The sequence below is a fragment of the Macrobrachium nipponense genome, chromosome 21 (genome assembly GCF_015104395.2).
Source record: "Macrobrachium nipponense isolate FS-2020 chromosome 21, ASM1510439v2, whole genome shotgun sequence".
NCBI classification, from domain to species: domain Eukaryota; kingdom Metazoa; phylum Arthropoda; class Malacostraca; order Decapoda; family Palaemonidae; genus Macrobrachium; species Macrobrachium nipponense.
This window is the reverse complement of record NC_087212.1, coordinates 53,761,436-53,787,600: the sequence shown is the minus strand read 5'-3', so window position 1 is coordinate 53,787,600 and position 26,165 is coordinate 53,761,436. Positions and strand designations below refer to the sequence as shown.

Below are 26,165 nucleotides of genomic sequence, written 5' to 3'. Positions count from 1 at the left end.
AGATGGCCGCTTTGAAACTGGTGCTTCAAGTAATATTTTGCTCTCCACCTGGACCTCAGTGGAAGGAGTGGAAAGATGGTGTACAGGCTAGACCTCTCAAGTAAGTCTGAAATATGCACAGCTTGATTTCTTTCGTAGGGATTTTATCAGCTTGCCGGAATTCGCCTATTGAGAATGTAATTTAGTGCATTTATTTTGATGTACTCAGAGTCATTCACACTTTAAACGTATTGTCTTTTGAGAACAAAAACCAAATGTCATCTTATTGCTAGTAAGCATTGCATAACAACTCCCTTTTGAAAGTTTAAGCTTAACTGTAAGAACCAAAGTAATTGTATCTGCTGTGTTTCATATTGAAGAAAATATTAAAATGATAGCTCTACAAGCTCCTTTTATATAAACAATATTTAGTATTGTAAACGCAAATAACTTACTTGTTTTGCTTTCGATGCATCTTTCTAATTGTTGTGAAACTTTAATTTCTAAAAATAAGTTCTCGTTAGATCATTTATTTATTTTATTCAGGTTAACATTGAATTAATATCAAAACTTGCAGAGCAATCCTGTATAAATATCTCAATAGCGCTGACGAATCCAGGTGTAATACCAGTATTCTTTTTTCAGATTTATCTTTGCTGAGGGAGCAAAGCCTAGTAGTACAGCAGCTGGTGAAAATTCTGTGGTTCAGATGTTAGGATCCCTCTTCGATATGGTTGAAAGGGAATACGGAATGTTTGCCACTCGATTTTACAGAGCATTCAGACCTAAACCTCGTAAGTTTGGTTCGTTTGTGTTGTATGTGACACACTGGTACTGACTGCTACAATATTTTAGTGTGGGCACTCATTGCAGAATATCCTCTTGACATAATACAGTGTAATATTGTGCAAATTATTTTTATTCCCACTGGCCTGAATTGCACATTATATAGATTATATAGAACAGAGAAACTTGGGCTTTGATTCCACTTAAACAAGATGAAAATTGAAATAACAGATTTACTGTATACTGTAATAATAGATCTCATCTGTAATTGTTTTTCGGTATATTTCAAAGTAACTAAACAATGTCCTTGAATATCCATTGTAAATTGTACATAATAAGAGGATTTTACCCTAGTTCATATATAAGTCTATAAGTCTTCTACTCATATTTTATCTTTTGAAGGTTCAGTTAAGATATATACTGAACTCATATAGTCTGACTCGTGGTAAAAGCATAGTTCAGTACTTGTCCATTTTACTGCCTAATTGTCAGTGTCTGTGCTGCTTCCTATTAAAAATTCTTGTTCTTGCACAGAGGGGACATCTGCTCCATGGAAGTATCGAAGGCTGTGTTGTATGCCCTACATTGTCATCTTCTTTGTAACACTAGTCTGCCTGGTCACAGTCTTCGTTATAACTGGGATTTATGGTTTTCATGCGGAAACACCACTGGAGGAGGAACCCCCTACAATGACCGCACCCTCTAATAATGATGCAGACATGACTGCAGAAGACGAGAATGCTAGTGGTGAATCTGTAGAGGAAGAGGATTATGTTGATACGTGAGTACTGAACTTTAGATTTTCAGTTTTCTTTTGTATATTTGTTTTTTTACACTGCATACTGAAAAAGTAACATGTCAGGGACGTGTTAGTGATGTAAAAGAAATAATATATTTGTTTGAATGCTCTTCCACAGACGACCATTCCATGGGCATTTAATGAATCCATTGTTAATCACTCTTGGTGTTTTGGTTGCCATGGTAGTTGTGGCTAATCTTCACACACTAGCAAGAATGTTTGGTTCCCTCATCTTTTCTCATCGAAGACATCTCCTTCGTGCCGTTTCAAAGCTGGATACCATCAAAGCTGAAGGTTACTTACAAACTCTTAAAGCCGAGGTCAACCTTATGGTTGAGATGGTGAGTGATAAGATGGTAAACTGGTCTGGCAGTTCTTTGTATCATAGATTGTGACTGGCATGGTCTAGATCTGTATCTTTATTTTTGCTCTGAAATTTTAAACGGTAGAACTTTATGTAGTAGTTTTCATTATGTTGGAGCATCCAGTAATGCTTTATGGGTCTTGATTTTGTGTACTTTGTGTCTTTATTTGTAATATGCCTGATGTGAAGCTTAGACTAGTAAATTTAACTTGCTTTATTTCCATCATGCATAGTTTCATTTTGGATAGCTAAGATGTAATTTAGTTTAAAACCATGCGAGTGTCTACTAGTACAATATTGAAAATTGATAATCTTGTAATATTTTCAGGTGAAGTGTCTAGATGCTTTTACAATACAACAGACACGTTTAGTTGTAGTGGTTGATGGTTTGGACAGCTGCGAACAAGAAAAGGTACTCTCAGTTCTCGATGCTGTACATACACTTTTCACAGACTCGTCGGCGCCATTCATCATTCTCTTAGCAATTGATCCACATATCATCACCAAAGTAAGTAGTATAGTGTAGTTTACATGTTTTGATCTCAAGATATATTGTATCAACCAATTTTTTATGAGTTACAAACATCAGTACAATAATTTGATAAGTTGATGATGGAATCCTTACTTCACGAAGTGCAGTTTTGCCTATTAATAAATGTAACATTAAAGTGCACCCCAGATCTGTATGTGTCAGAATACTTTATTTCTATAATGACATTTCTCTTCTGTTTTTGAGTATTAGAATTATAATTAAAATCCATTTTAGAGAGCAATTTCAGTGCACAAACTTCTTGAATAAAGTGCAAAGTAAGGAAGTCTTGATAATTATAATTTTTTAATTTTGGGAAATATAAAATTTTTTAACTGAATTGTTTATTTTCAATACTGACACACAGATTTGGAGAATAAGCACGATAGAAAGCACATATGCCTATTAATAATACATAGAATTAATTGCATGTGCTTTATATAAAATTTCAATAAGCCAAGTCTTTTTTACCGTTTATGGGCATAGAATTTTATTTATGATGGTTTAAAACTACAGTAGGCAGGTAATATAAGAAAAATTGCATTATTAATAGAAGTTGTTGCAGTAATTTTTTCACAGCCAAATTTCATATTTATTGTACCTACTACTTTGTGTTTATATTGTGCCATCATAAATTATGGGAAGATTTAAAAGATTTCACATGAACTTTTTGTTGTACTTTTTAGCAACTATACGAGACTCAAATGGTAAACAATACATGGCTTACTGATACAGTACTTGGATAAGCAAATTAGAATGATGTGCATCTCAAGATTGTACTACCAACACTACCTGTGGTAATAAAGACGTCATTACTATTTGCAACAACATTTTCATACCTGTATGATGATTAATGTAATTGGGCATTGAGACAGCTGCAAAACCTTGACATGCAAAACTCACATTATGTAAACTGAAGTCCAGTCAGTAGGCAGATGGCTTCCAGAGCTGAGATTTTTCAAACCAATTAAAGGGCTCAGCAGTCCATAATGTGTTTTATGTTCTCTGCTGTCCTTTGCTACAAAACCTTGCTCCCAAATTTTGAAACGAATTATGTAAATATCAACATAGTATTGAGACAATTTACTGTATTTTCAATACAAATATATATTTCACAAGATGCTGGTACGTGATTAAGAACCCATTTAAAAATAATGTAATTCTATGAAATTCTAAGTTAACTGGAATAAACATGAACATGAGTGCTGTTCTGGTAAAATAATAGAAGTAGTACAAACGTACTGTAATATTATTGTCTGATGAAGTCCAAACCAGCTAACCGGCGCTTGGCTATGTGCCAAAAATTTTATAATCTAATCTAAACCAGCTAAAGTGTAAACTCGAACAAACTAGAAAATCTGTTTGAACAGTATGCTAGGTTATGAAATCACCTTGTTTAGCTCTCTTTAGTTTCCTGTTGAAATTATATAAGTTATCATATTGGTGACAAACATATTTATAAAAATTTTAGGTAAAAACAAGACAAAAGCTACATCTAATAATTTCCCAGATATTCTTGGGTACTTTTTTCTTCTTTTTCAACTTTTGAGTTGAAAGCAGCGGAATGAAAAGCTATATCCATTGGCTCATTGAAATTTAATGCATTAATACATTATTTCATGTAAACAGATATGATTTAACATGTTCTTAAGATTACATCTACCTTTAGCAGTAAGAATTAGACTATGACTTATGTTCTCAAGATTACAATTACTACTATTAGCAATAAGAATAAGAGTAATGAAATGCCATTTATCACTAACTGCTGCCTCTAGGCAGTGGTAGCCTCAAGGCAACAGCGGGCTCAGAGGGACCACAGGTTCATGGTATTGAAACTAATAAATGATTTTTAAAATTGTTGTACTTAGAGCAATGATTTAGTTAATGTAGTTGAACAGTACTTTTCCCTTTTGTCTTTGAATGACTTTTTCATAGCAGAGCACTTGTAGTAGTAGTAGTATAGCAGTAGTGATGGTACAGTTAGGAACCATGAAGCATTTGGATATGCAGTGGCTGAGTGTTGGTACTAGGTGTAACCCAAAATATTAGAATGTTGTCTATAATTTACTATTACATACTGATTAGAAGTAGAGAAATATTTTATGTATCTGCATATTTGGTAGCTTCTTGGGTATAAAAGTTACATATCTGGTAATTACATTGTGTTGAAACTAGTAATGAAGTTGGATGTTAGTAAAGAAATTATGCTACAAGACAGGGAAAAAGAGCACAATTTTCTTCATAACATTAGTTCCTTCCTTTATCACATGCTCTAAGTCATATTTTTTGTGACTGATTTATTAAATCACCTTGGATGTTGTCAGAATATATTTCAGATGGTGTCCGAGATGCTGAATGCATGACGTAACGTAAAACCATGTATTTTTCAGTTTTAAAGAATAAATCTTAATATCAAAGAAGTTGAGGTGTTATGAACGTGAAGGTGGTCTAATATACTATAATGATTTCTGTTACCTATCTACATTAATTTGGAAAATATTCACAGATTATAAGAATTAACAAGTGATAAATTTCATGCAACTATTTTCAAATAAAATAGAAATATACAGTGGTACCTCGAGATAGGAAAGGCTCAACTTACGAAAAACTCGAGATACGAAAGCAAATACGAAAAATTTTACGGCTCTACATACGTAAATTGTTCAAGATACGAAAGGTTGTTGCTGTAAAGTCCGAGATTCGCCTGGACCACCGATAACAATTTTGAAACTCGCGCGCGGTACCAACTGAGTAGACTCGCCACCATCCTCCCGCTCTCCCATTGGTTCCTGATGCTAGTCACCGCCATGAGATCCTTCTCTCCTATTGGTCAGCATCCCTCCCATGATGCATCTACATAGCGGCATGCTTCTTCGGCCACTGCACGTCATCATCAGTATCGTAAGCATGTGGTATTCGTTCGTTCTAACGATTTTGTTTATTAAAGTAAAATCGTTAGTGATTTCGTTGTAGTATACTTTATCGTGTTGTGTGAGAACTTTACTACATACATATATGTACTACTACATAACATAATTACGTACAGTATATACATAGTCATGGGTCCCAAGAAAGTTGAAATTCACGGAAAGAAGAGGATGCTCTCTTTGGAGACGAAGATGGAGATTATCAAGAAGTATGAAGCTGGTATGCAATTGAGCGTGATCACCGAGGAATACAGCCGAAATCCGTCGACAATAGGCACCATCCTTAAGCAGAAGGATGTCATCAAAGCAGCTACACCTTCCAAGGGCGTCACTATTTTGTCCAGCAAGAGGACCCACATGCACGATGGAATGGAAAGGCTTCTTCTTGTCTGGATAAAAGACAAAGAAATCCCTGGCGATACGATAACGGAGACGGCAATCTGCCACAAGGCCAGCACTATTTTCAGCGATTTGATTGCCCAGGCCGAAGACAACATAGGAGAAGGGACATCATCGCCAACCCCAGACTTCAAGGCTTCGCATGGGTTGAGAAATTCCTTAAACGGACTGGCATCCATTCGGTGGTGCAGCATAAGGAGGCGGCCAGCTCAGATACGAAAGTGGCCGAATCCTTTAAAAAGACATTCGACAAGATAATTATCAAGGAAGGCTACAGTTCTCAGCAAGTCTTCAACTGTGATGAGACTGGCCTTTTTTGGAAAAAAATGCCTTGTCGGACATACATCACACAGGAAGAGAAGAAGCTATCCGGGCATAAGCCTATGAAAGACAGGCTTACGCTCACACTTTGTTTGAACGCCAGTGGGGAATGCAAGGTGAAGCCCATACTTGTCTATCATTCCGAGATTCCTCGAGACTTCAAGGCCCACAAAATGCTTAAGGAGAAGCTTCCAGTGATGTGGAGGGCTAATGTGAAAGCCTGGGTAACGAGGCTTTTGTTCACCGAGTGGGTAAATCTGTGTTTCGGCCCGACAGTGAAGAAATTCTTGGAAGAGAAGCGCCTCCCTCTGAAATGCCTGCTGGTGTTGGACAATGCCCCTGCTCACCCTCCTGGCCTCGAGGAAGATATCCTAGCGGAGTATTCCTTCATCAAGGTTCTTTATCTTCTGCCTAACACCACCCCTCTCCTCCAGCCCATAGACCAGCAAGTGATATCGAACTTCAAGAAGCTGTATACGAAACATCTTTTCAAGAGATGTTTCAACATCACCGATGCCACAAACCTCACCTCGCGTGAATTTTGGAAGGAGCATTTCGATATCGTAATATGCATCCGACTCATCGACCAAGCTTGGCAGGAGGTTTCAAGGCGAACCTTGAATTCCTCGTGGAGGAAACTCTGGCCTGATGCCGTATCTGCCCGAGACTTCGAGGGATTCGACGTAGGCGAAGCTGGTGCTGCAGATTCAAGAACAGTTGACGATCCTGAAACTGTTTCGCAACCAGATCTTGATGAGATCGTTGCACTCGGCAAGTCCATGGGGCTGGTCATCGACGAGGACGACATCAATGACCTTCTCGAGGAGCACCAAGAGGAGCTTACAACAGATGACCTGAAGGAGTTGGAGGCCATGCAACAAAATGTCGTTCAAGAGGAGTTCTCTAGCAGCGGCGAGGAGGAGGACGACGACTCTGTGACAACGGCAGAAATTAAGGATGCTCTAGCTGCTTTTCATAAGGTGCAATCATTCGTAGAAAAGAGACACCCCGAAAAGGCTTACACAGGTCTTATGCTTGCACAGTTCGATGATGTTTGCCTGAGTTGTTTCAGGAACATTGTCAAAAGTAGGCAGAAGCAATCTTCCTTGGATAGTTATTTTTTAAAGAGGCCTTTAGTAGGAGTAGTAAGCAAAAAGGAAGAACCAAGTGATACTAAAAAACAGGAAGTTGAAAGTGGTGAAGAAGTTGAAATTATAAAAAAGTAAAAAAAAAATGTAAAAATAAAAAAAAGACATTTTTTTTTTTTTTAAGTTTTTTGTAAAGTGTTACAGTTTTGTTAACCCTCTTACGCCGACTGGATGTATTTTACGTCGACATTTTTTGTCTCCCGTGTGCCAACTGGACGTATTTTACGTCGACTTACAAAAGTTTTTTTTAAAATTCGCGGAAAAATACTTATAGGCCTACCAGCCTAAAACTTTTAAATCACGTGGCTTGGGAGATGATGGGAGTTCACGGATCAAGGTGTTGTTTTGTTTACAATCGTTACGCAGGCGCGCAAGCGCGAATTTCTTTCTTGCCGCACTAAAAAGTATCTGTGACACATCTCGGAAATTATTTCGTCACACTGACATAAGTTTTGTACCATTGTAAATTAGCCGTTACATGAAGTATTATATATGAAAATGTGCGCATTTTTATTTAAAATACAACAATAAAATACTCATGATTGCAGCTTTTATCAGTTTTGAGATATTTTCATATAAATAACGATAATTGCCAAACTTTCAACCTTGGGTCAACTTTGACTCTACTGAAATGGTCGAAAAACGCAATTGTAAGCTAAAACTCTTATATTTTAGTAATATTCAATCATTTACCTTAATTTTGCAACTAATTGGAAGTCTCTAGCACAATATTTCAATTTATGGTGAATTTATGAAAAAACCTTTTCCTTACGTCCGCGCGGTAACTCTTCCGAAAAAAATCATACATGCGATTGTGGTATGTTTGCACCATTTTAAAATTAGCCGTTATATAAAGTTTTATATATGGAAATGTGCGCAATTTCATGCACAATACAACTAAAAACAACCCATGGTTGTAGCTTTTATCAGTTTTGAGATATTTTCATATAAATAACGACAATTGCCAAAATTTCAACCTTCGGTCAACTTTGACTCTACCGAAATGGTCGAAAAACGCAATTGTAAGCTAAAACGCTTATATTCTAGTAATATTCAAGCATTTACCTTAATTTTGCAACAAATTGGAAGTCTCTAGCACAATATTTCGATTTATGGTGAATTTATGAAAAAAATAACATTTTCTTTACGTCCGCGCGGTAACTCTTCCGAAAAAATCATACGTGCGATTGTGGTAATGTTTGCACCATTTTAAATTAGCCATTACATAAAGTTTTATATATGAAAATGTGCGCAATTTCATGTAGAATACAACTAAAAATAATTTAAGGTTGTAGCGTTTCTCATTTTTGAAATATTTGCATATAAATCACGATAAATAGAAAAAAAAACCACGTTCGGTCAACTTTGACTCTATCGAAATGGTCGAAAAACGTAATTGTAAGCTAAAACTCTTACAGTCTAGTAATATTCAGTCATTTATCTTCATCTTGAAACAAATTCGAAGTCTCTAGCAAAATATTTAGATTTATGGTGAATTTAAAAAAAAATCTTTCCTTCCCTCCGCGCGCGGATTCTCCGCCACAAATATCCGAAATGCGTACGTCCCATTCTCGGAATATTTGCTCCGTTTCATATTAGGCATTTCATAGAGTTTTATATATGAAAATGTGCGCAATTTCATGTAGAATAAAACGAAAAATATTTGAAGGTTGTAGCTTTTCTTATTTCCGAAATAATTGCATATAAAAAATATATATATAAAAAAATTCGACATTCGGTCAACTTTAACTCGTCAGATATGGTCGAAAACTGCAATTGTAAGCTAATACTCTTACAGTATAGTAATATTTAATCATTTGTGTTCATTTTGAAAGAAATTGGAAGTCTCTAGGACAATATTTAGATTTATGGTGAATTTTTGAAAAAAATATTTGTTTACGTCCGCGCGTTACGAATTCATGCATTATTTTGTGATAATATTTTCTCTGTGTTGCTTTTATCGTTTTACAATGTGTTATATACCAAAATGATTGCAATATAGTGTACATTACAACGAAAAAAAAAGTAACTTGTTACCTTTAACCGTTTTGCGCACAGCGCGATTTGAATACAATTATATATGAAATTTCGTTTTTGCGCTATCATATATCGCATTATTTATATATGATAATGATATTTTTTTCATTTCTGATGGTTGCATACTAAACTTCAGGCAATGACAAAAAAAGGAGCCAAAAATGAACTCTTAATCTTAAAAACTAAGCATGCTGTGATTTTTTGAAAAAAATATTTTTTCCGCTTCCGCGCTCACTCCGAAACACCTCCAGCATACGGGAGACAATATTTTATTTACCGCTCCGGCGTAAGAGGGTTAATGTGTTTTGTAAAATTTAGTTTATGTTTTCCTTACATTTTTTGATGTGTTTCGTAAAGTTAAGTGTAATACGTACGTATCTGCCGTTTGTCCTCCTCCTCTGTTGCCACTTTCGGAGATATCCTCACTTGAAAGGTGAGCTTCCACATTTTACTACATACGTGCGTATGTACGTACAGTATTTCTTGTACGTATACCATGTACACTAATACACTTTATTTACAGGTATAGTAGCAGTACGTATTAAGTTAGGTATTGAATGGTCCAAATTGCTGTAGTATTTCATTGTTCATAGGTCAATTTAGCTTTATTATGAAATTTACTGGGGTGTTTTTGGAGGGCTTGGAATGGATTAGCCAATTTACATGTAAAATGCGGTCCAAGATACGAAAAGCTCATGATATGAAGGCCGCCTTGGAACGGATTAATTTCGTATCTCAAGGTACCACTGTAGTTTAAATTTTGGTAATTAAAGGGACTGCCTAACATCCTGTTTTTTACTGCAATGCGATAGGTGTTGAGCACTGAAGTGTGAATCAATGAAAGAATTTATACAAAAAACTCGCTAAATTATTTCATAAAGATGATGGATGGCGTGTCAAAAGCATTACTACTATTGATGTATTAAAATTATATTGTAAAAAGCACATTACCAACTGCTAACAGCTCAGCACACAATATCCAATTTTGTTCCTACCTTTACAGTGTTTTCACAGTAGTTTAGTTATGGCAAAATGTTAATAGAAACTTCTTTTTGTTTGAAATTCCTTGTGATGTTATTTAATACATACTAATATCTGTATATTAAATGGTTTACTAATTTGTTTATTTTGGAGTTCCTCCCTAAGAAATTTTAGATTTTAAAACAAGAAAGACTTATTGGCTTTTTATGCTATTGTAGGTTTTATGAGAAGTAGATACTGTATTATAGGTTTATGCTTTTATTCAGTTTTTTAAACTCAAGTTATGTAAGCCATATCCCAAAAAAAATACAAATAGTGTATACCTACATATACATAACATGCTTCACAATCATTTTATGCTCTCCCTGTTTCTACCTAAGTTTTATATGAACTACATTAACAATAAGTACCATACATTGAAGTTTATGAATGTATTTGCTAAGCATGTTGATATAGTAATTTTTGCACTTCTTGATCTGTTCTGATACATAACTGTTCTTTAAATAGAAAACCCTATCTGTAAATATGTCGTGAAGATGTGCTATAGAATCCAGACAGTGATGATTAAATCATCAGTCGTAGATACAATGTCCAGATCATTCATGACTAACCCGTAACTACAGGCACTGTAGTTACGGGTTGTCATTTTTGGCCAGAGTTTTTTTATCTCCTTCCCCTCGTTCTTAAATCCCCATACCTGGCTTTGTCATAATTTCTTGGATATGAGATGGGGTCGTTTTAGCTCCTGTTCATTATGGCCTTGGCCCTTGTTCAGAGTAGCCTATCTCCAAAGAATTACGATTAACAAGAGAACTCTTTGCCCTCTGGTTAATGACCACCAGTTTTCAAGCAGACTGCCTTAGTATGGAAGGATGTATCACTTAAGATTCCTCACAGTTGGACAAGTACAGTGTTTAGACTCCCTGTACTATTTAGTATAATACTTTTTGCTACCCATACAAGTAAGTGTAAGTTGGTGGTGGACATGTCACTTCTAGAGGAAGATATGACCAATCAGTGATCATCCATTGTGTGCACAATGTGTCCAATTAACAATACATTCTATCACTTTAGTGAATTGCTGACAGGGTTACCGAAGGCTGATAAGAAATTAAGTGACAGGAAGAAGAAAGCCACATTTTAACATGTGAAAGAACATTCCATCAAAAGTCCATCAATAGCAGTTTAAGAATTTTTATGCAGACTGAATGAGAGAAGATCTTAGAGTTTTCCTAGTAACAGATATGTACTGCAAGCTGAAGCTGCAAAATGAAATTTGAGTAAACCCTGGCACTTAATGAGGCTTGCATTATTGTTTTTTTATTTTAAAGATAAATCAGGAGGTTATTATTGTTTTGATTATTTTTGTCAGAGAAATACTATCAACATCATAAATCCTAAAGAAATGTAAATTATAGTTTAATCATGATTTGTTAGAAATTGGGTTTTGTCTTTGATGGGGTTTCTTTTAGTTTGAATTCTGTCCCAGGAATCTTTGTACTAAGGGATTTTGCCCAATGCATATAACTACTACACAATGACTAGACAGCTTTCTTAGAGGTCCTTTTAACATCTCGATAAAAACTTAATTTATTAGACTTGTTGCAGATGCTCTTGTATACTGCACTTCCAAGTCTATGTCAAGTGATTTCTACAAAGTTACTAGAGATGATGCATGGTGTGAGGTTTTAATTATTTGAAGTACTAAAGACTGATATACAAGATTGTTGATTTAATCATCATTGTTTGAATTCTGCAGTACATAATAATTTGGGCTTTAAAATTGTACAAGGGACAAAACTATCATGTATAAGAGCTTATGAAAATCTAATTTCATTGTTGTATGCCATTAAATTTGTTTGCTCTTCAAATAATACAGGAGACATTTTATAAGAAACACTCATGTTTAAAGAAGATTGTTTGTAGGTTATGAATAACTTTAGGAAGTTAATAGTTTAACTGTGCATGAGACAGCTTTTATATAACAATATACTTCTTAGATTTAGTTAGAATCCCAAAGTTTTATATCGTAAGTTTACATAAAGTTGTACTTTTGCATGAGTGTACTTTCATCAGTTTATTGCATTTTGACGTATCGTGATCACCTCAGCAATTGAACATTGTTAGCAAGGTGATATGTACTTAGTCTTAAAGAGTAGAAAATGTTTTTATGTATGTATTAGCTTTTCAGCTTGTATTTCTATATAGGGTTATACATAAAGCATAACACCATTTAACAGTTTTCGTCTTCTATTCCAATTACTCTAGCAATTAGTAACTAAATAGGCTATATCAATTAGCTACATCTCTTACCAGTTGTTTAGTCTGGTATAGTGATTCAATAGCACCTTTTTAAAGCTCTCCTCCAACTGTGGGACAAACAGCATCATGTCTTGTGTAATATGGTTGGATAGAAATTCGTTAATCTTTTCATCTTTCAGATTAGCCTTTCTGAGAGAACTTTTTTTTTTTTTTTTTAACCAGATTACATACTTTTATTGTTGGCTTTTTGGCCCCATTAGCCAAAATTTAGCAACAGCTCTTAAAATACTCTTGACTAGTTTAAAAGATACTTTAAATCCATTATTTTGAACGTTGTTGGTTAAAGCAATTACGTAATGCTAAAAGTGTTATTGATGTGTTATACATTCAAAAGTAATTCAAAATTCTTTTATATTTTGTGAATATGATAATAGTTTATCAGAACAAAATGTAATTATTCAGTCTGTTCATTTCATATATGCAGTAGTATTCTTAAGTACTTCTGTTGGAAAATATTTGGATTATATTTGTCACAGGATCATAGTAATGCTGTACATGAATTGAAAACAGTACATATTGTGCATGTTGATAAGCATCCATGTATACAAATGTGCTGCTTAATGTATTTCTGTATACTATGTAATTGATATTAACTTGAAAATTTCACAATTTACAGGCTATAGAACTACATGTTCATCGCGTTTTCAATGAATCTTCTATTAGTGGCCATGACTATCTTCGAAATATTGTTCACTTACCATTTTATCTACAAAATTCAGGACTGCGGAAAGTAAAACAAGCTCAACAAGTAAGTATATGTAACAATTACTGCACTAATTATCACAAAAATAATTGGGGAAATCTTTTGCACTTGAAAAAAACTTCAACCATTTTAGAACACTCCCAATTCCACTTGAAATATTTATCATCTCTTGGTAGGCACATGATCCAATTTCATACTTGCAATTCTCTTTACTATACTAGAATGTTTACATTTGGAGTTGTATTAGAGTTGGCCTTTTTTTTACTCTGTTGTAATCTTAGTTTAAATTATGGAATTAATTTACCTTGCCATGCCATCGTTAACTGTTACTTCAAATGTGATAAGGTAAAGAGATAACCATATAGAAATTATTTTGACAATTATCTAAGTGTATATTATTATAATTGTAAGTATCTTAAACTAGAAATTTTTTCTTTAACAAGCAAAAGGAAACCTGAGAGTAAGAAATCCATTTGCATTGCAGGCAGCTGAGCGTAGTAAAAGCCGTAGTCAGAATACTTGGTTGGAGGTTGAGACAGATTCTGTTAGCATTGCAACTACTTCTGCCATGGGTGGCATCAGCCATGTAAGTAATAATTGATGCTGGTGAAGAGGATTGATTAAGTACATGGTTTTTATTTCATGAGTGATTTGCATGGAAAAAAATTAGTTATTCTGCACATTTTAATTTCATTTAATGCAACCCAGCTTGAGTGCAGTGCTTAATAGTTTACGTATTAGTACTTTACTACAGTAATTAAAGCCTTTTCTAAATGTAACAGACTTTTGTCAGGATACATAGTCTCCAGGAATGGAGCAAATAAAATCTGAACAGACAATGGTAAACTCCTTTCCGAATTGATATGCTATTCCAATAAGGACTTCACTTCAGAATTATCATTCATTTGCTCTACACATTTCCATTTGTCATGTCCATACCTTGATCTAATTCTACCACCAGTCTTAGGAAGCAACTGAAGCAGTCAGAAAATCATAGCTGTTGTGTTTTGCTTGGTGCTTGTAAAAATTATTAAACTAGTCAGTCAGTGTTTTGAAATTTTTAACAAAGCAGTCATATATATTGGTATGCTTTGTCCTTTCCTGTGGAAAGAAAGTGGAAACTTTAGGTTGTGAGAATTTTTTAAAATTTGATGTTTCTTTGCTAAATTTGTGAGGGGTTGTAATCAATTAAATAAGATCTAATACATTTATGAAGAACATGCCGTTGGGGCCAGCCTTATGAATGTTAAGAACATTAGTTCGATTGTCAGGTATGTTAAGCAATACTTTATAAGTAATAATATTTCGTTGTACAACAGATATTGAACTACGCCAGTATGGAATTAGAACTATTATTTCTTACTCTGTTTCAATTACGTGTACTATATGACTTTTGTTATCAGTAACACTGATATAATATAGAAGTCACTTATTTAAAGTTCAATGATTGCTGTTCTATAAATCATCAAATTGCCAAGAGGCATTTTGTTGTTCTGATTTTCCCACATTTCTGATCTGATAATTATACATGTAATCTTCATGTAAGACATATTGTACATATTATACCATGCTCCTAAGTACCATCTGCTCAATTTTTGATCCTAGAAAGGCATTTGTCCTGTATGCTTGAACTTTATTCCATCAGTTGACACCTTATTGTCTGAGTACCACACACGCACAAATAAAATTAGGCAGAACTGTTGCATTGATTTATATTTTTCTTTACCTCGGCCTCATTGCATCACTAAAATCTACAGTTTTACACTACAAATAGTTTTGAGCTGAATGCTACACATCTTTTGATGACAACACACCTAGCTCCTAGACTTTCTTCTTCATACTTTTATACTTTAGAATTACGTATGTACCATTTGTATGCATTATTGCAAAACTATGAAACTGGATATTATAATAGAAACTACGTACAAAGTTTCCTGGAGGTAGAAAATAGCAATTATTTTGTCACAAATAAATTTGGTCATCATAAGTCAGCTGAATTTAATACACGTACCTTGGGCTGTGCACCTGTAGACTATGGTGGTAGAAATAAGATCAGTTTTCCCGGACAGGCAAACAGGAGAAAACTAAAACACAGTATTGAGCTTCAGAGGCACTTATGCGATGCTGAGGTGTTGAAACGCTGCCAGACTTATTCAATTAGGCAAGGTTAACAGTGCAAATATATGAAGCAATATAAACTAAACAAATGCAATAAAAGTTAGATTTAGAGCTAGTGTGTTAACATGAGAAGTTAAGGCATTGGAGACATCCTTCACATTTATACATGTGTAAGTTCCCTAGTTTACTTGTGTATGTTTTGCTTTAGAGTGTTTCTTAATTTTCTTTCATATGTTCAGAATTTAATTAGAAATCCTATTCCTTCATCACAGCTTCTAAAGCTTTATATACTGATATAACTTTCATAATTTTAGATTTGGCATTATATATGATCCATCTTGTGTTCTGAAATTTGTCTGAATAGTTTTTCAAATATCATAATGCTGTCCAACAGCATAGCAAGGTTTTATGTTAAAGTATTACTTATGTGTACAGATGATGCATTCATGGTGTGATAAACAGCATTTCTGATTTGAATGGGTTTTTGTCTTATTAGCTTATCTGTATATGTAATGTATAGTGCATCCAAAATCATAATTTCCATTTAGCCTGACTTCATCATTACTGGCTTTAGTGTTCCGAATTCATCTTGTTGACTATCATTTATGACTTAGTGACACAGGCTTTTATGTATAGCTGATGCATGATTTATCCATTGGGGTGAGATATACGTAAATAGCCACCTATAAAGCTAAAAGCCTCAGTTTGAATAAAAGATATATTAACCCTTCTATCGTAATTCATGGCAAAAAGTTTGAAAACAAGAGACAGTCTTTAATTAACTTTAAAAGAGCCTAAACATTTATTTAACATCTGTCCTCATTCTTTTTTTCAAATGATAATAATTAAGTACTTTTAAATCGTAAAGAAATGAAATTATCAGCTTAATTGATGCTAATAATTACGGTATGTACTTTTAAATGTAAAAAATGAAATTATCAGCTTAATTGATGCTTAATTCCAAGGTCATGAGCTCCAGAAAAATTTGAATGATAAAGAATTAAACAATAGCAATATAGTTAGAGAAACTGAAAAATATATTCATTTTGTAAGTATGATTAAGTAAAATGGTGTAGTAAGTATGTAATAGTTAATGAATAATTAGTGCTGCAATTAGTGGCTTGCTGTATTTGTAATGCATATTGCAATGAAAAACAAGAGAAAGTACTATTGTATACTATATGTACAAAGATATATAATCTTTTAAATGTATAGAACAAATTTTTTTATGTTTCACAAATAAGCTCCATATGCATTATGCCTTTATCATCTTTATTATCTAATAAAATTGTGTGCCATATTTACATTAGTGGCTGTCAGCTCAAGATATCAGGCAGTGGGATTTCAGTTGAAATAAAATTGAAGTTGTGGGACATTTCTGAATTAATAGATTAACATCAAAGTTATATTTTATTCTGTCAAATACATTACAACCCAACACACTGACTGCTGACTTTAGACTGCAAGTAATTTTGTTAAACCTAAGGATTCACACTGTTTGTTTGTGGCATGAAATGGTAATGCTGTATTGACATCTTGCCTTTAGTTACATTATAAAGTTCACTGTGTTTTTCATAAGCTTCCATGTTATGCCTTTTGTTTTCATATCCTTGATCCCTCCAGATACCATTAAAACGTGGTTTATCAACTGAAAGCGGATTCAGTTTTCCTGTAAGTACTACCACCTCCACCTCCGATGTCCCTTGATCATTGTAATGTCTCACAATCACCTACATGTCCTATGTCTGGCCTGATTTGCGCGCTCCAGTGTCTGTTGTCATCCCTTATAACTTTCTCTTCTAATCAGCCATGGCTATCATCCATGTTTGGAGAAGATCTGGGTTTTTGAATTGTTGAAGACCAGATGCAAAGGTCAAGCTGGTGTGGGTTTATCTTTTAACATTGCTTCCAAACATACCTAGACTCTTATTGATATGTGCTAAAAAAAATTAACATTTGATCTAATTTTTTGTTTGACTGCTATTACTTATTGCATTCGTAAGTTTACTGTTAGATTTTATACACCAGTCTTACGCCTTAAAATTCTTCAGTGGTAGTAGGTTACTTACATATAAGACTGCCATAAAAAATGCACTTTAACATATCGCTTTTGATTTTTAAGTTTTGCAATGCGTGAGTTCATAGCAGTTTCATCATGCAAGTACTGCGGTAATTAATCTTAATGTACTGTGTCTTCTGTGTATAAAATGTGTCTAACATATGAAAATGTTTCATGTCCCCCTGTATTTTCTGTGAATGAGCATTTGATATTTGCCTGAATTCTTGCAACCCCAGATTTGCAGTATAATAGTTCTGGTTTTTGCATCATGTTGGCATTATAACGCTACTGTGCTGGTATTAATTTTGTAAGTTATTTAATTTTCTTGCTTGGAAATACAGTAGTTTATTTTTATCTCCTCCTCCTAATATGGTGATTATTTGCTATGCATGTCCAATTTGTCATACATTTTTGAGTGATTGAGGTGGGTAGTTTTTGTGTTGAGAATTTTTGCTAGTTTACAGAAATATTCTTTGTACGTACAAGATTCCTTATGAGAGTTTGAGATAAAAGGCTTTGATGCTTTTCTTCAATCTAAGTAAGGTTATTATTATTCCTGCTTAAAATTAAAGATTTAGAATGATTGAAGTGCCCAAAATTACGGTGTTGAATGTATTATATTTGAAGGCAATGGAATTATATTTTCAATTTTTTAATTGTTTCATAAAAAGAATTACTACAGTTACTGTAAATGCAAAAAATGCACCATTCAATAAATGCACAACATTGGGTCACTATTTGCATGACATTTCCACATTTATGTTGCATTTGTTTTTATTTTTATAGTCTGAAGTATTTACTTTTTATAATCTTAAATTCTGGCATTGCCTTGGTACTCAAATTTGTTTCATCATCAAATTTTTTTATACAATGCAACCACAACAAAACTTAAAAATCAGTCGTACTTGATTCACAGCGCTTAAAGGCAAGTCATTTTTACCAGTTATGATATAAAATACGAGCAAGAAAAGTCCTTCTTTTACTGCACATTTAGGTAGCTTTTACATAGTATTTAAAACATTTTTAGAAATATTCTTTGATGTATGTACGTAGTACTACTATTGATCAAAATTTTTTATTAGGCTACTATCATTAACTGCATTCATAAGTTTAAAGTTGGATTTTATACACCAGCCTCACACCTCAAAATCCTTCAATGGTGTTACGTATATTACTCACATATAAGCTGCCATACAAAAATCACTTTTAACAACTCGAACTTGTGATTTTTAAGTTTTTGCATTGCGTGATTTCATAGCAGTTTCATTATGTTATTTACAGTAATTAATCTTAATGTGTGTACTGTGTGTTTATTATGTGTATAAAACGTTTGTAACATAACCTTCTATGTGATTCATGGGCTGAACTGGTTTGTGAATGAACTGTCAATGAAATATACACATTAGTAGCTTTAATGAAAAATTATGTATTCTCAAGTTGTTGCAAACATTTTCAAAATTTTAGATACCAGCCAATCGTCGCCTGTCATCAGAGAGTGGTTTAAGTACTACGCTGAACCTTCGTCGTAACAATAGTAAAAGCAGTCGTAGGACCTTGAAACCTTCAGATTCGATAGCTTCTAGTATTGGATCAAACCTGAATAGGGTTGGTGGTGCTCAGGACCTAACAAAGGTATAGTATCAGTTTAGTTTACTTCTTGCATCAAAGGCGTACTGCTTTTTGCAAAATGTGCTATTATATTCTAAAAATTAGGTTTGCAAAGTAGAGCGCAGCAAAAAATTAAAACTGATATACTGTATGTGCACGCCAGTGTTTTAACTGTTTCAACTTCCGTTTTGGTTTAGTACACCACAAGAATCAGACCTATTAGGATTCTCACTGATCATAAGTATCATCAGTCATGTGTTATCAAAATGGATATCGAAAATCCACAGTTATATGTTTGTATGTGTATTCTGTCTGAGAAGGAAGCTTTCATCAATTTCATGAGTTGGGGAAAGATTTCCTTATTAGAGAGAATATACATAAATGCATATTTTTGGAATTTTCTTCACCATTTGTCTCTTATCTAATATTGTGACACATTTTATATATATATTATAAAAAGTTCATCTAGTAAGCACTTTTTCAGAAGGTTGCTTGCATAAGAGTAATCATATTTTGAGATATGATATGAAAGTGTTATTTTGCTGTATAGTCTCCATTTATTATTGGGAAGTTCACAAAGCGCCATTAGGTTTATTAATGTTCTTATGTTCAAGTGTGACAAGTCCTTTTTAGTTATATAAAGTATTTAAAGATATTGTTCTCTAGTAATAAGCGATTAGTTTTGGCTGACAGTTCTCTGGATGAAAGACAGAGTTTATATACAATGCTCAGGAAATTTGAACTTGATGAATTTTTTTCTTGGTTCCAGGTCTTATTGACAGATGACTACTTTAGCGACATTAATCCTCGTTCTATGAGGAGGTTAATGAATGTTGTATATATTACAGGAAGGTAAGTAATATATGGCTGAATACACAGCTATAGATTTCTGCAATACTTGATAACATAACTTCATGAACCAACAAGTTTAGAGTTGCAAAATAAGGAAATTGTGTTGTTGTCTGTGCATGCATATCTATGCTCCTTCTATCACATTATGTTGTGGGTTTGTATGTTAGGAAAAATACAAATTATTGTAGAATTATTTGTATTGCACAATTCAGTAGACTCACAACTTAGTCAGGAGGTACATATATTCCTGGTAGCTTGAAAAAAAAAAGTTTGTGACTGCTCTGAGCCAGAACTAGTTTATAAACCTGGTTAAAACATATTAAAACACTTCAAGCTTTTTTGGATAATTTTTTAACCTTTTTTCCTCAAGATAGTTTTCAACTATTTTACAGTTTTTACGCTTTTCAAAATATGTAAAGTTTATAATGTATCATAATATTGAACCATGACAAAACTTTGCAAAATTATCACTGAATGCCAAGTTCATAAAAAGAGTTGGATTAAGACACAAGTTAACTGTAAATTGTCAGTAGATGTTTGTTTTGGTGAATAAATGGGAAGTGCAATGTGTAGACTGGTTCCCTGAATATGAAACCATTCCTTGAAAAGTAAAATCTCTTTCAGGGATGGTTGAATACTAACACTTATATACTTTTGTAATCAACAGGTTACTAAAAGCATTTAACATTGATTTCAACTGGTACCATTTGGCTTCTTGGATAAACATAACAGAACAATGGCCATATCGGGCATCATGGCTTATTCTGTATTATGAAGCTAATGAAGATTCTTTAGAGGATAAGATGTCACTAAAAGATCTTTATGAAAAGTAAGTCTTTCCTATGGCTATAACTACCGCTGGATTTTTTGTGGTTTCCTTTTTGTCATTAAAATTTACAATACATACAATCAAAATTTAACAATCCATTATTATATAGGTTACCAAGCATATTTTAATCATTCCTGTAGCTTGAGTGTAAAATATTATTGCAATGGCTTAAAAATAACTACATATATACTTTTTTCCTTAATCACCTGTATTCTGCTATTTCTAGGATAAAACATCAAATACCAAATTCAAAAGATATTGAGCCATTACTGGAAATGGATAAAGAAGAGAAGAAGTTTGAAATTTTTCTGTCCATGCACAAGAGCTCCTTGCACATCTCCAATCTAAAAGTCTTCCTTCCTTTCACTATAAACCTTGATCCGTTCATTAGAAAGGTAAGCACACCGTATAATCTACATAATACTGCCAAATAGAAAAAAAATTGGAAATTCATCTTTTCAAAGCAGAAAATTTGTGCATTTGTTGATCTGAAGTCAGGAATCTGATAATGACCCTATGATATGTTGTTGCTATTTGATATTTTGCATTTAGAAAAGTGTGATCATTTGGATCATTGTAATTTAGCACTGTAGTGTATTGTACAATAAAATTTCTGTAATATAAAAATTTTCGATAGGTTATAAAAGAAGATCAGCCACAGTTTGATGAAGCTGCCCCACACTTCACTGCAAACCCCACAAATCATTGGTCCTTCCAGCCATTTGATGTGCAGAGCAAAGCTTCAACCACAAACAGACGAACGGTAATTATAATGATACATATTCATTCAGGACAGTTACTGTTCTTTATATTAAAGACTAAAGAAAATTGTTATCAGAAATGTGCCCAGCTTTCTGTCCACATATAGACAGATTTCAGCAGCTTTCTGTACATATAGAAAAATTTCAGCAATACTTCTTCAATTTTCAGAGTTTCCTCCAGCCTCCTCTGAGAGCAAATCAAAAGAATTCTACAGCGAGTATGCCTCCTGGAATGAACCCCCTTATGTGGGGTTATGGTCCACACTTTTTACCGTCTATTCAGTCTGCTCCTTCAGTTGATTATAATGTCCCAATGAGTATAAGTCAGCCTCTTAGCACAACCCAAGCAGCATTACCGGTAAGGGTTCTTTACAAATATATATTATTTGTGTAACATATCCTTTCACTAATTAACCTAAAGCTGTGTATTTTCAGTAATTGTTCATTTTATAATAATAAGGCAATTGCATATTTGAAACAATGTTTTTTCAGCTACTAAACATGTTCTGCACTACTTTCAAAGGTCTACAGGTGTGAGTGAAACAAGCTACAGTGCATTCATATCAATAATATCATGTTATCTATTTCAGGCTGAAGCAGCTGACAAAAAGCTTTCGACACTGTCAATTGAGGGCTTATTTGAAATATTTAGTAAAGTTGAGGGTGTGTCTATAAATATGTTACCATCTTACAAAGAACGTTTAATGGAACACAACATCAATGGCAAAGTACTGCTCCACTGTAATTTAGATGACTTGAAACAGGTGAGCACATACCAGCATATACTGATATACTTGAGAAAAACTTGCTTTTTGTTGGGATCCAAGATTATAATAAAAGGGGCTGCTCATCCATTTACATCATATTGCTTGAAGTTAAAAATCTACACTTAAAAAGAAAGTTTTAATCAGTAATAAATTTATTGTCTTGCAGGTCTTACATATGAACTTTGGTGACTGGGAATTGTTCAGAGTGTTAGTGTTGGGGCTCAGAGAAAGAGAGGCAGATGATGAATATATAAGTAAGAATGTCAGATTTGTTGACCCACTCCTGTCATCTGGTCATGATGGTGCTGAGGACAGCATGGCCCCAAGCAGTCTGATCAGCAACAGCAGCAGTAATGAAGGTTCCCTTGTACGGCGGGGTAATGTCACCAAGATAAATCTGGGCTCGTAATTTTGTAATCTTCTCTCTGCAATTGTAGCTATCGCTGACACCCTTCTTTTGATTCATTACTTTTCCAAATGCACTTCAGAATTGTTTCTTTATTTTTTGTTTGTTTGTGACTAACCTACTTCACAGCTGACTTTTGAAAGTTCTGTAATTATGTCTGGTAAAGAGTAGCCATCTGTATTGCTATGTAGATAATCTTGAAACTTCATTTTCATGCTTCTGCATCTTTATTTAAATCCTGTTTTCCATTGAAAAGTAGTTTGAAAGAAAAGCTAATCAGCCAGTGACACTTTTGTGCATTTTATTCTTGTTTAAATCTTCTAAATTTATGGTTGGAATATTTAAAAATTCCAAGCTTCAGAATTCTTACCTATATCGTCAATACAGTAAACTGTTTCTGCTACAACTGACTTATAGCAAACTTTTACTGTTTATTATTTTCCAGTTTTAGATTCTGTAAAGACTGCAAATCATTTACTGACTGCATTAGTTAATTGTAGTTCCATGAAAAAAACTGTATAAAAATCAAAAATAAAAGCTTTGTAAAACAGCTGATTAACCTACATGCATTACAATATTTTTCCTTATAATATTTACTCTGGCTCTTTGCATTTTTTACAATTAATTTTACTCCAGTGTCTTCCTTGTAGTGTGTGTGTGTGTGTTTAAGGATTATTTCATGATATTTAAGAACAAAGGAAAGTATTATTAGCCCATGTAAGCAATAATTTCTTTCAAATTATTAATGCTTTTCACTGTTCAAGCTGTAGGATAATTATGCTGAAATTGCAGTTACTTCTAGTCTTGTACGTATTGGATAAATGTAGTGTGGTGTATTTGATGCTTATATACTGCTCTATATATATATATAGATACAGTGGACCCCCCGTATTCGCGTTCTCTGGATTCGCGGACTCACACATTCGAGGATTTCTCTCGGGAACGTTTCCTTGCATTATTCGCGGAAAATTCGCGCATTCGCGGTATTTTTCTATGAGAAATATCCACAAATTCCTGGTTTTTGTTATCAATTTCATCATAAAATGCACTTTTTGTGATAAAACTATTAAAAAAACCAAGTATGAAAATTTTTAGTGGTTTTTCTTAAGTTTTAACTAACAAAATAGGCTGTTTTAAGCGTTTTTATAGGGGTTCCAAACATTCGCGGATTCTAACTATTCACGGGGGGGTCTGGTACGCATCCCCCGCAAATACGGGGGGACCACTGTATATATATATATATATATATATATATTATATATATATATATATATATATATATATATATATATATATAATATATAATATATATATATATACATATTATATATATATATATATATATATATATATATATATATATATATACCATATATATATATATATATATATATATATATATATATATATATATATCATATATATATATATATATAAAGCAATACATATAATGTATATATTATACGTTATCGTTGCTTTAATATGTGCAGTAATTTACCATTATAAATACCTGTACTTCCTTAACAGGTATGTGATTTTGACTGTAGATAAGCTTCTATTCTCTGTATAGTATGTATATTCATATTTTTATACTTTTGTTTATTGCTATTTAGTACTCTCAGTCTTGTTTAGACTACTGATAAAGTTATTCCCTATTTTCTGTACCTACAAAATAAAGGGCTCTTAATGGCTTTCTTCTTTTTCCATTGTCCTGTTGTCTATATGTGCATTTTCTGCTAAGTGGTTTGTGTGTACATATATGCTGTGTACCAGATACCCTCATATCCTCTTTATCCTTTTGGTACTTTTTTTTTATATCTAATGCTAACTGTTTGTACATGAAATGTCATAACATGTGGTAAATGAGGAATGTTTACAAGTAACTTATGAATTATGAACTTTGATATGAAGGTAGATAACTGTAGCTGGTTTTGGGAGCAAATGTTCATTTACTTCATATGGTGGCTTTTGGAAGGTTCTTTTTGTATTTTTCCCAGTGACAAATAACAATTTTCTTGTCATATTTTCCAGGAATGTAATAAAGATGAAAGTAAATTACTAGAATAGACTTGACAGACATAAGACGACTGAATTTTAGCGTGGAAATTTTATTCCTGGAGACCCTATTTTCAGTATTATAATGTACACCAATGTTATGACATAGTTGTCCTTATCTTGACTGTTTTTGACATAATCTGACTTCCTGACCTTCCTTTAGGATCAAGTCGGTCATCTACAAGTTACACCGGGAACAAGGAACGTGAGGAGGTCCACACCTCGGTTCGTAAAATGGCCAAACAGAACCTCCTTGCGAAACAGGTACGTAGGAGCCCTGTTTTCTATGATTCAGTCAATTGCTACTGTTCCAGTGAGTCAAAGAAACCATGTTTACATTGCTTTTTCGACAATAAGGAACCACCCTCTAAATTTGGTTCTTTAGTAGTTGGAGCTGCTCCAAAACCAGAATCAATAGGCACTTCAAGCACAAAGACATGGAATGGCTATTTATGGGATGATGCATTTATATATTAACTTGAATACATAAAGAAGTAAATTTCAACTAAATTTCTAGTTTATTTATAGGCAACTTGATTCAGCTGTTAAATGCAAGTGCTTTTGCAGTTTAGCACCTGTATCAGTTATTGTAATTCAGTACAAAGTACAGTACCTTTCAAAGTAAAATAGCTTTAATAAATTACCTATTCTGCAAAAAATGCTCTTTACTAAGTTATTTTAGTTTTATAACAAATTGCTCAATACATTCCTTCATTATTATACCACTGTATTTCCTTCTTTTTGCTATTCCCATGTTGGTGTCCATTGAAATTGGTTAAATATTCACTGTTTAATCGGTTTTCATTTTTGTGGAGCACACTCAAAAGCAATTTTTAGTAGATCACTATCATAGCTCTTCAAATTTACTGCAAACAATATACGTACAATATTATTTTGAAGTAGAGCACGGATTGGTAGACTTGTGTTGTGTAGTTGCAATAAAGTACGCTGAATAAAACTGATACATTAGCTAATGGTTAATTTTAAAAAGTAATAATTAAGAGATAGTTTTATCCTTTATATTAAACTTACTGGTACTTTTTTATAGTGATACACTGTGAGATAGCTAGCTAATGATCAGTATTAAAAAGTGCTCATAGTATTTTGAATGTTCTGTTTTTCAAATTTAAACTTAGTTGTAATTTATAATAGTTCACAACTGTAGATATAACTGCATAGGTATAAGTTTTATTATTTCAATCTTTTGTATATTATTGATGTGTTAAAGTAAAATCATCTTATTTTATAAATGCTAAACTGCTCAGCACAATGTAGTAATACTATAGCCTTCAAAAAACTAAGTATGTAATCACTAAGTCCCAACTCCCAAGCAAGTATCTCCATTACCAACTATGTTTCAAGTATCTTTGCTACCTCGCATCTAATATGATGCAAATGCTAGCTCCTCTATACCT

General features: G+C 33.4%; 1 protein-coding gene across 17 annotated transcripts in view; it reads left to right on the top strand.

The window, feature by feature from the left end:
* LOC135198036 (kinase D-interacting substrate of 220 kDa B-like) overlaps nt 1-26,165 on the top strand; it is a 744,360-nt gene that overhangs the window by 605,223 nt on the left and 112,972 nt on the right. For 16 of the 17 annotated variants that reach the window (XM_064225405.1, XM_064225401.1, XM_064225404.1 and 13 more), the window contains 17 exons: nt 1-100; nt 625-773; nt 1,300-1,546; nt 1,683-1,905; nt 2,257-2,436; nt 13,209-13,340; nt 13,780-13,881; nt 17,037-17,084; nt 18,937-19,104; nt 19,850-19,932; nt 20,600-20,761; nt 20,988-21,156; nt 21,399-21,524; nt 21,692-21,880; nt 22,113-22,286; nt 22,456-22,666; nt 24,914-25,014. The exon at nt 1-100 is cut by the window's left edge and continues 47 nt beyond it. In XM_064225405.1, the coding sequence (XP_064081475.1) occupies nt 1-100; nt 625-773; nt 1,300-1,546; nt 1,683-1,905; nt 2,257-2,436; nt 13,209-13,340; nt 13,780-13,881; nt 17,037-17,084; nt 18,937-19,104; nt 19,850-19,932; nt 20,600-20,761; nt 20,988-21,156; nt 21,399-21,524; nt 21,692-21,880; nt 22,113-22,286; nt 22,456-22,666; nt 24,914-25,014 (2,564 nt within the window). The remainder of the gene's footprint in view (nt 101-624; nt 774-1,299; nt 1,547-1,682; nt 1,906-2,256; nt 2,437-13,208; nt 13,341-13,779; nt 13,882-17,036; nt 17,085-18,936; nt 19,105-19,849; nt 19,933-20,599; nt 20,762-20,987; nt 21,157-21,398; nt 21,525-21,691; nt 21,881-22,112; nt 22,287-22,455; nt 22,667-24,913; nt 25,015-26,165) is intronic. The other variant, XM_064225399.1, reaches the window with a different exon arrangement.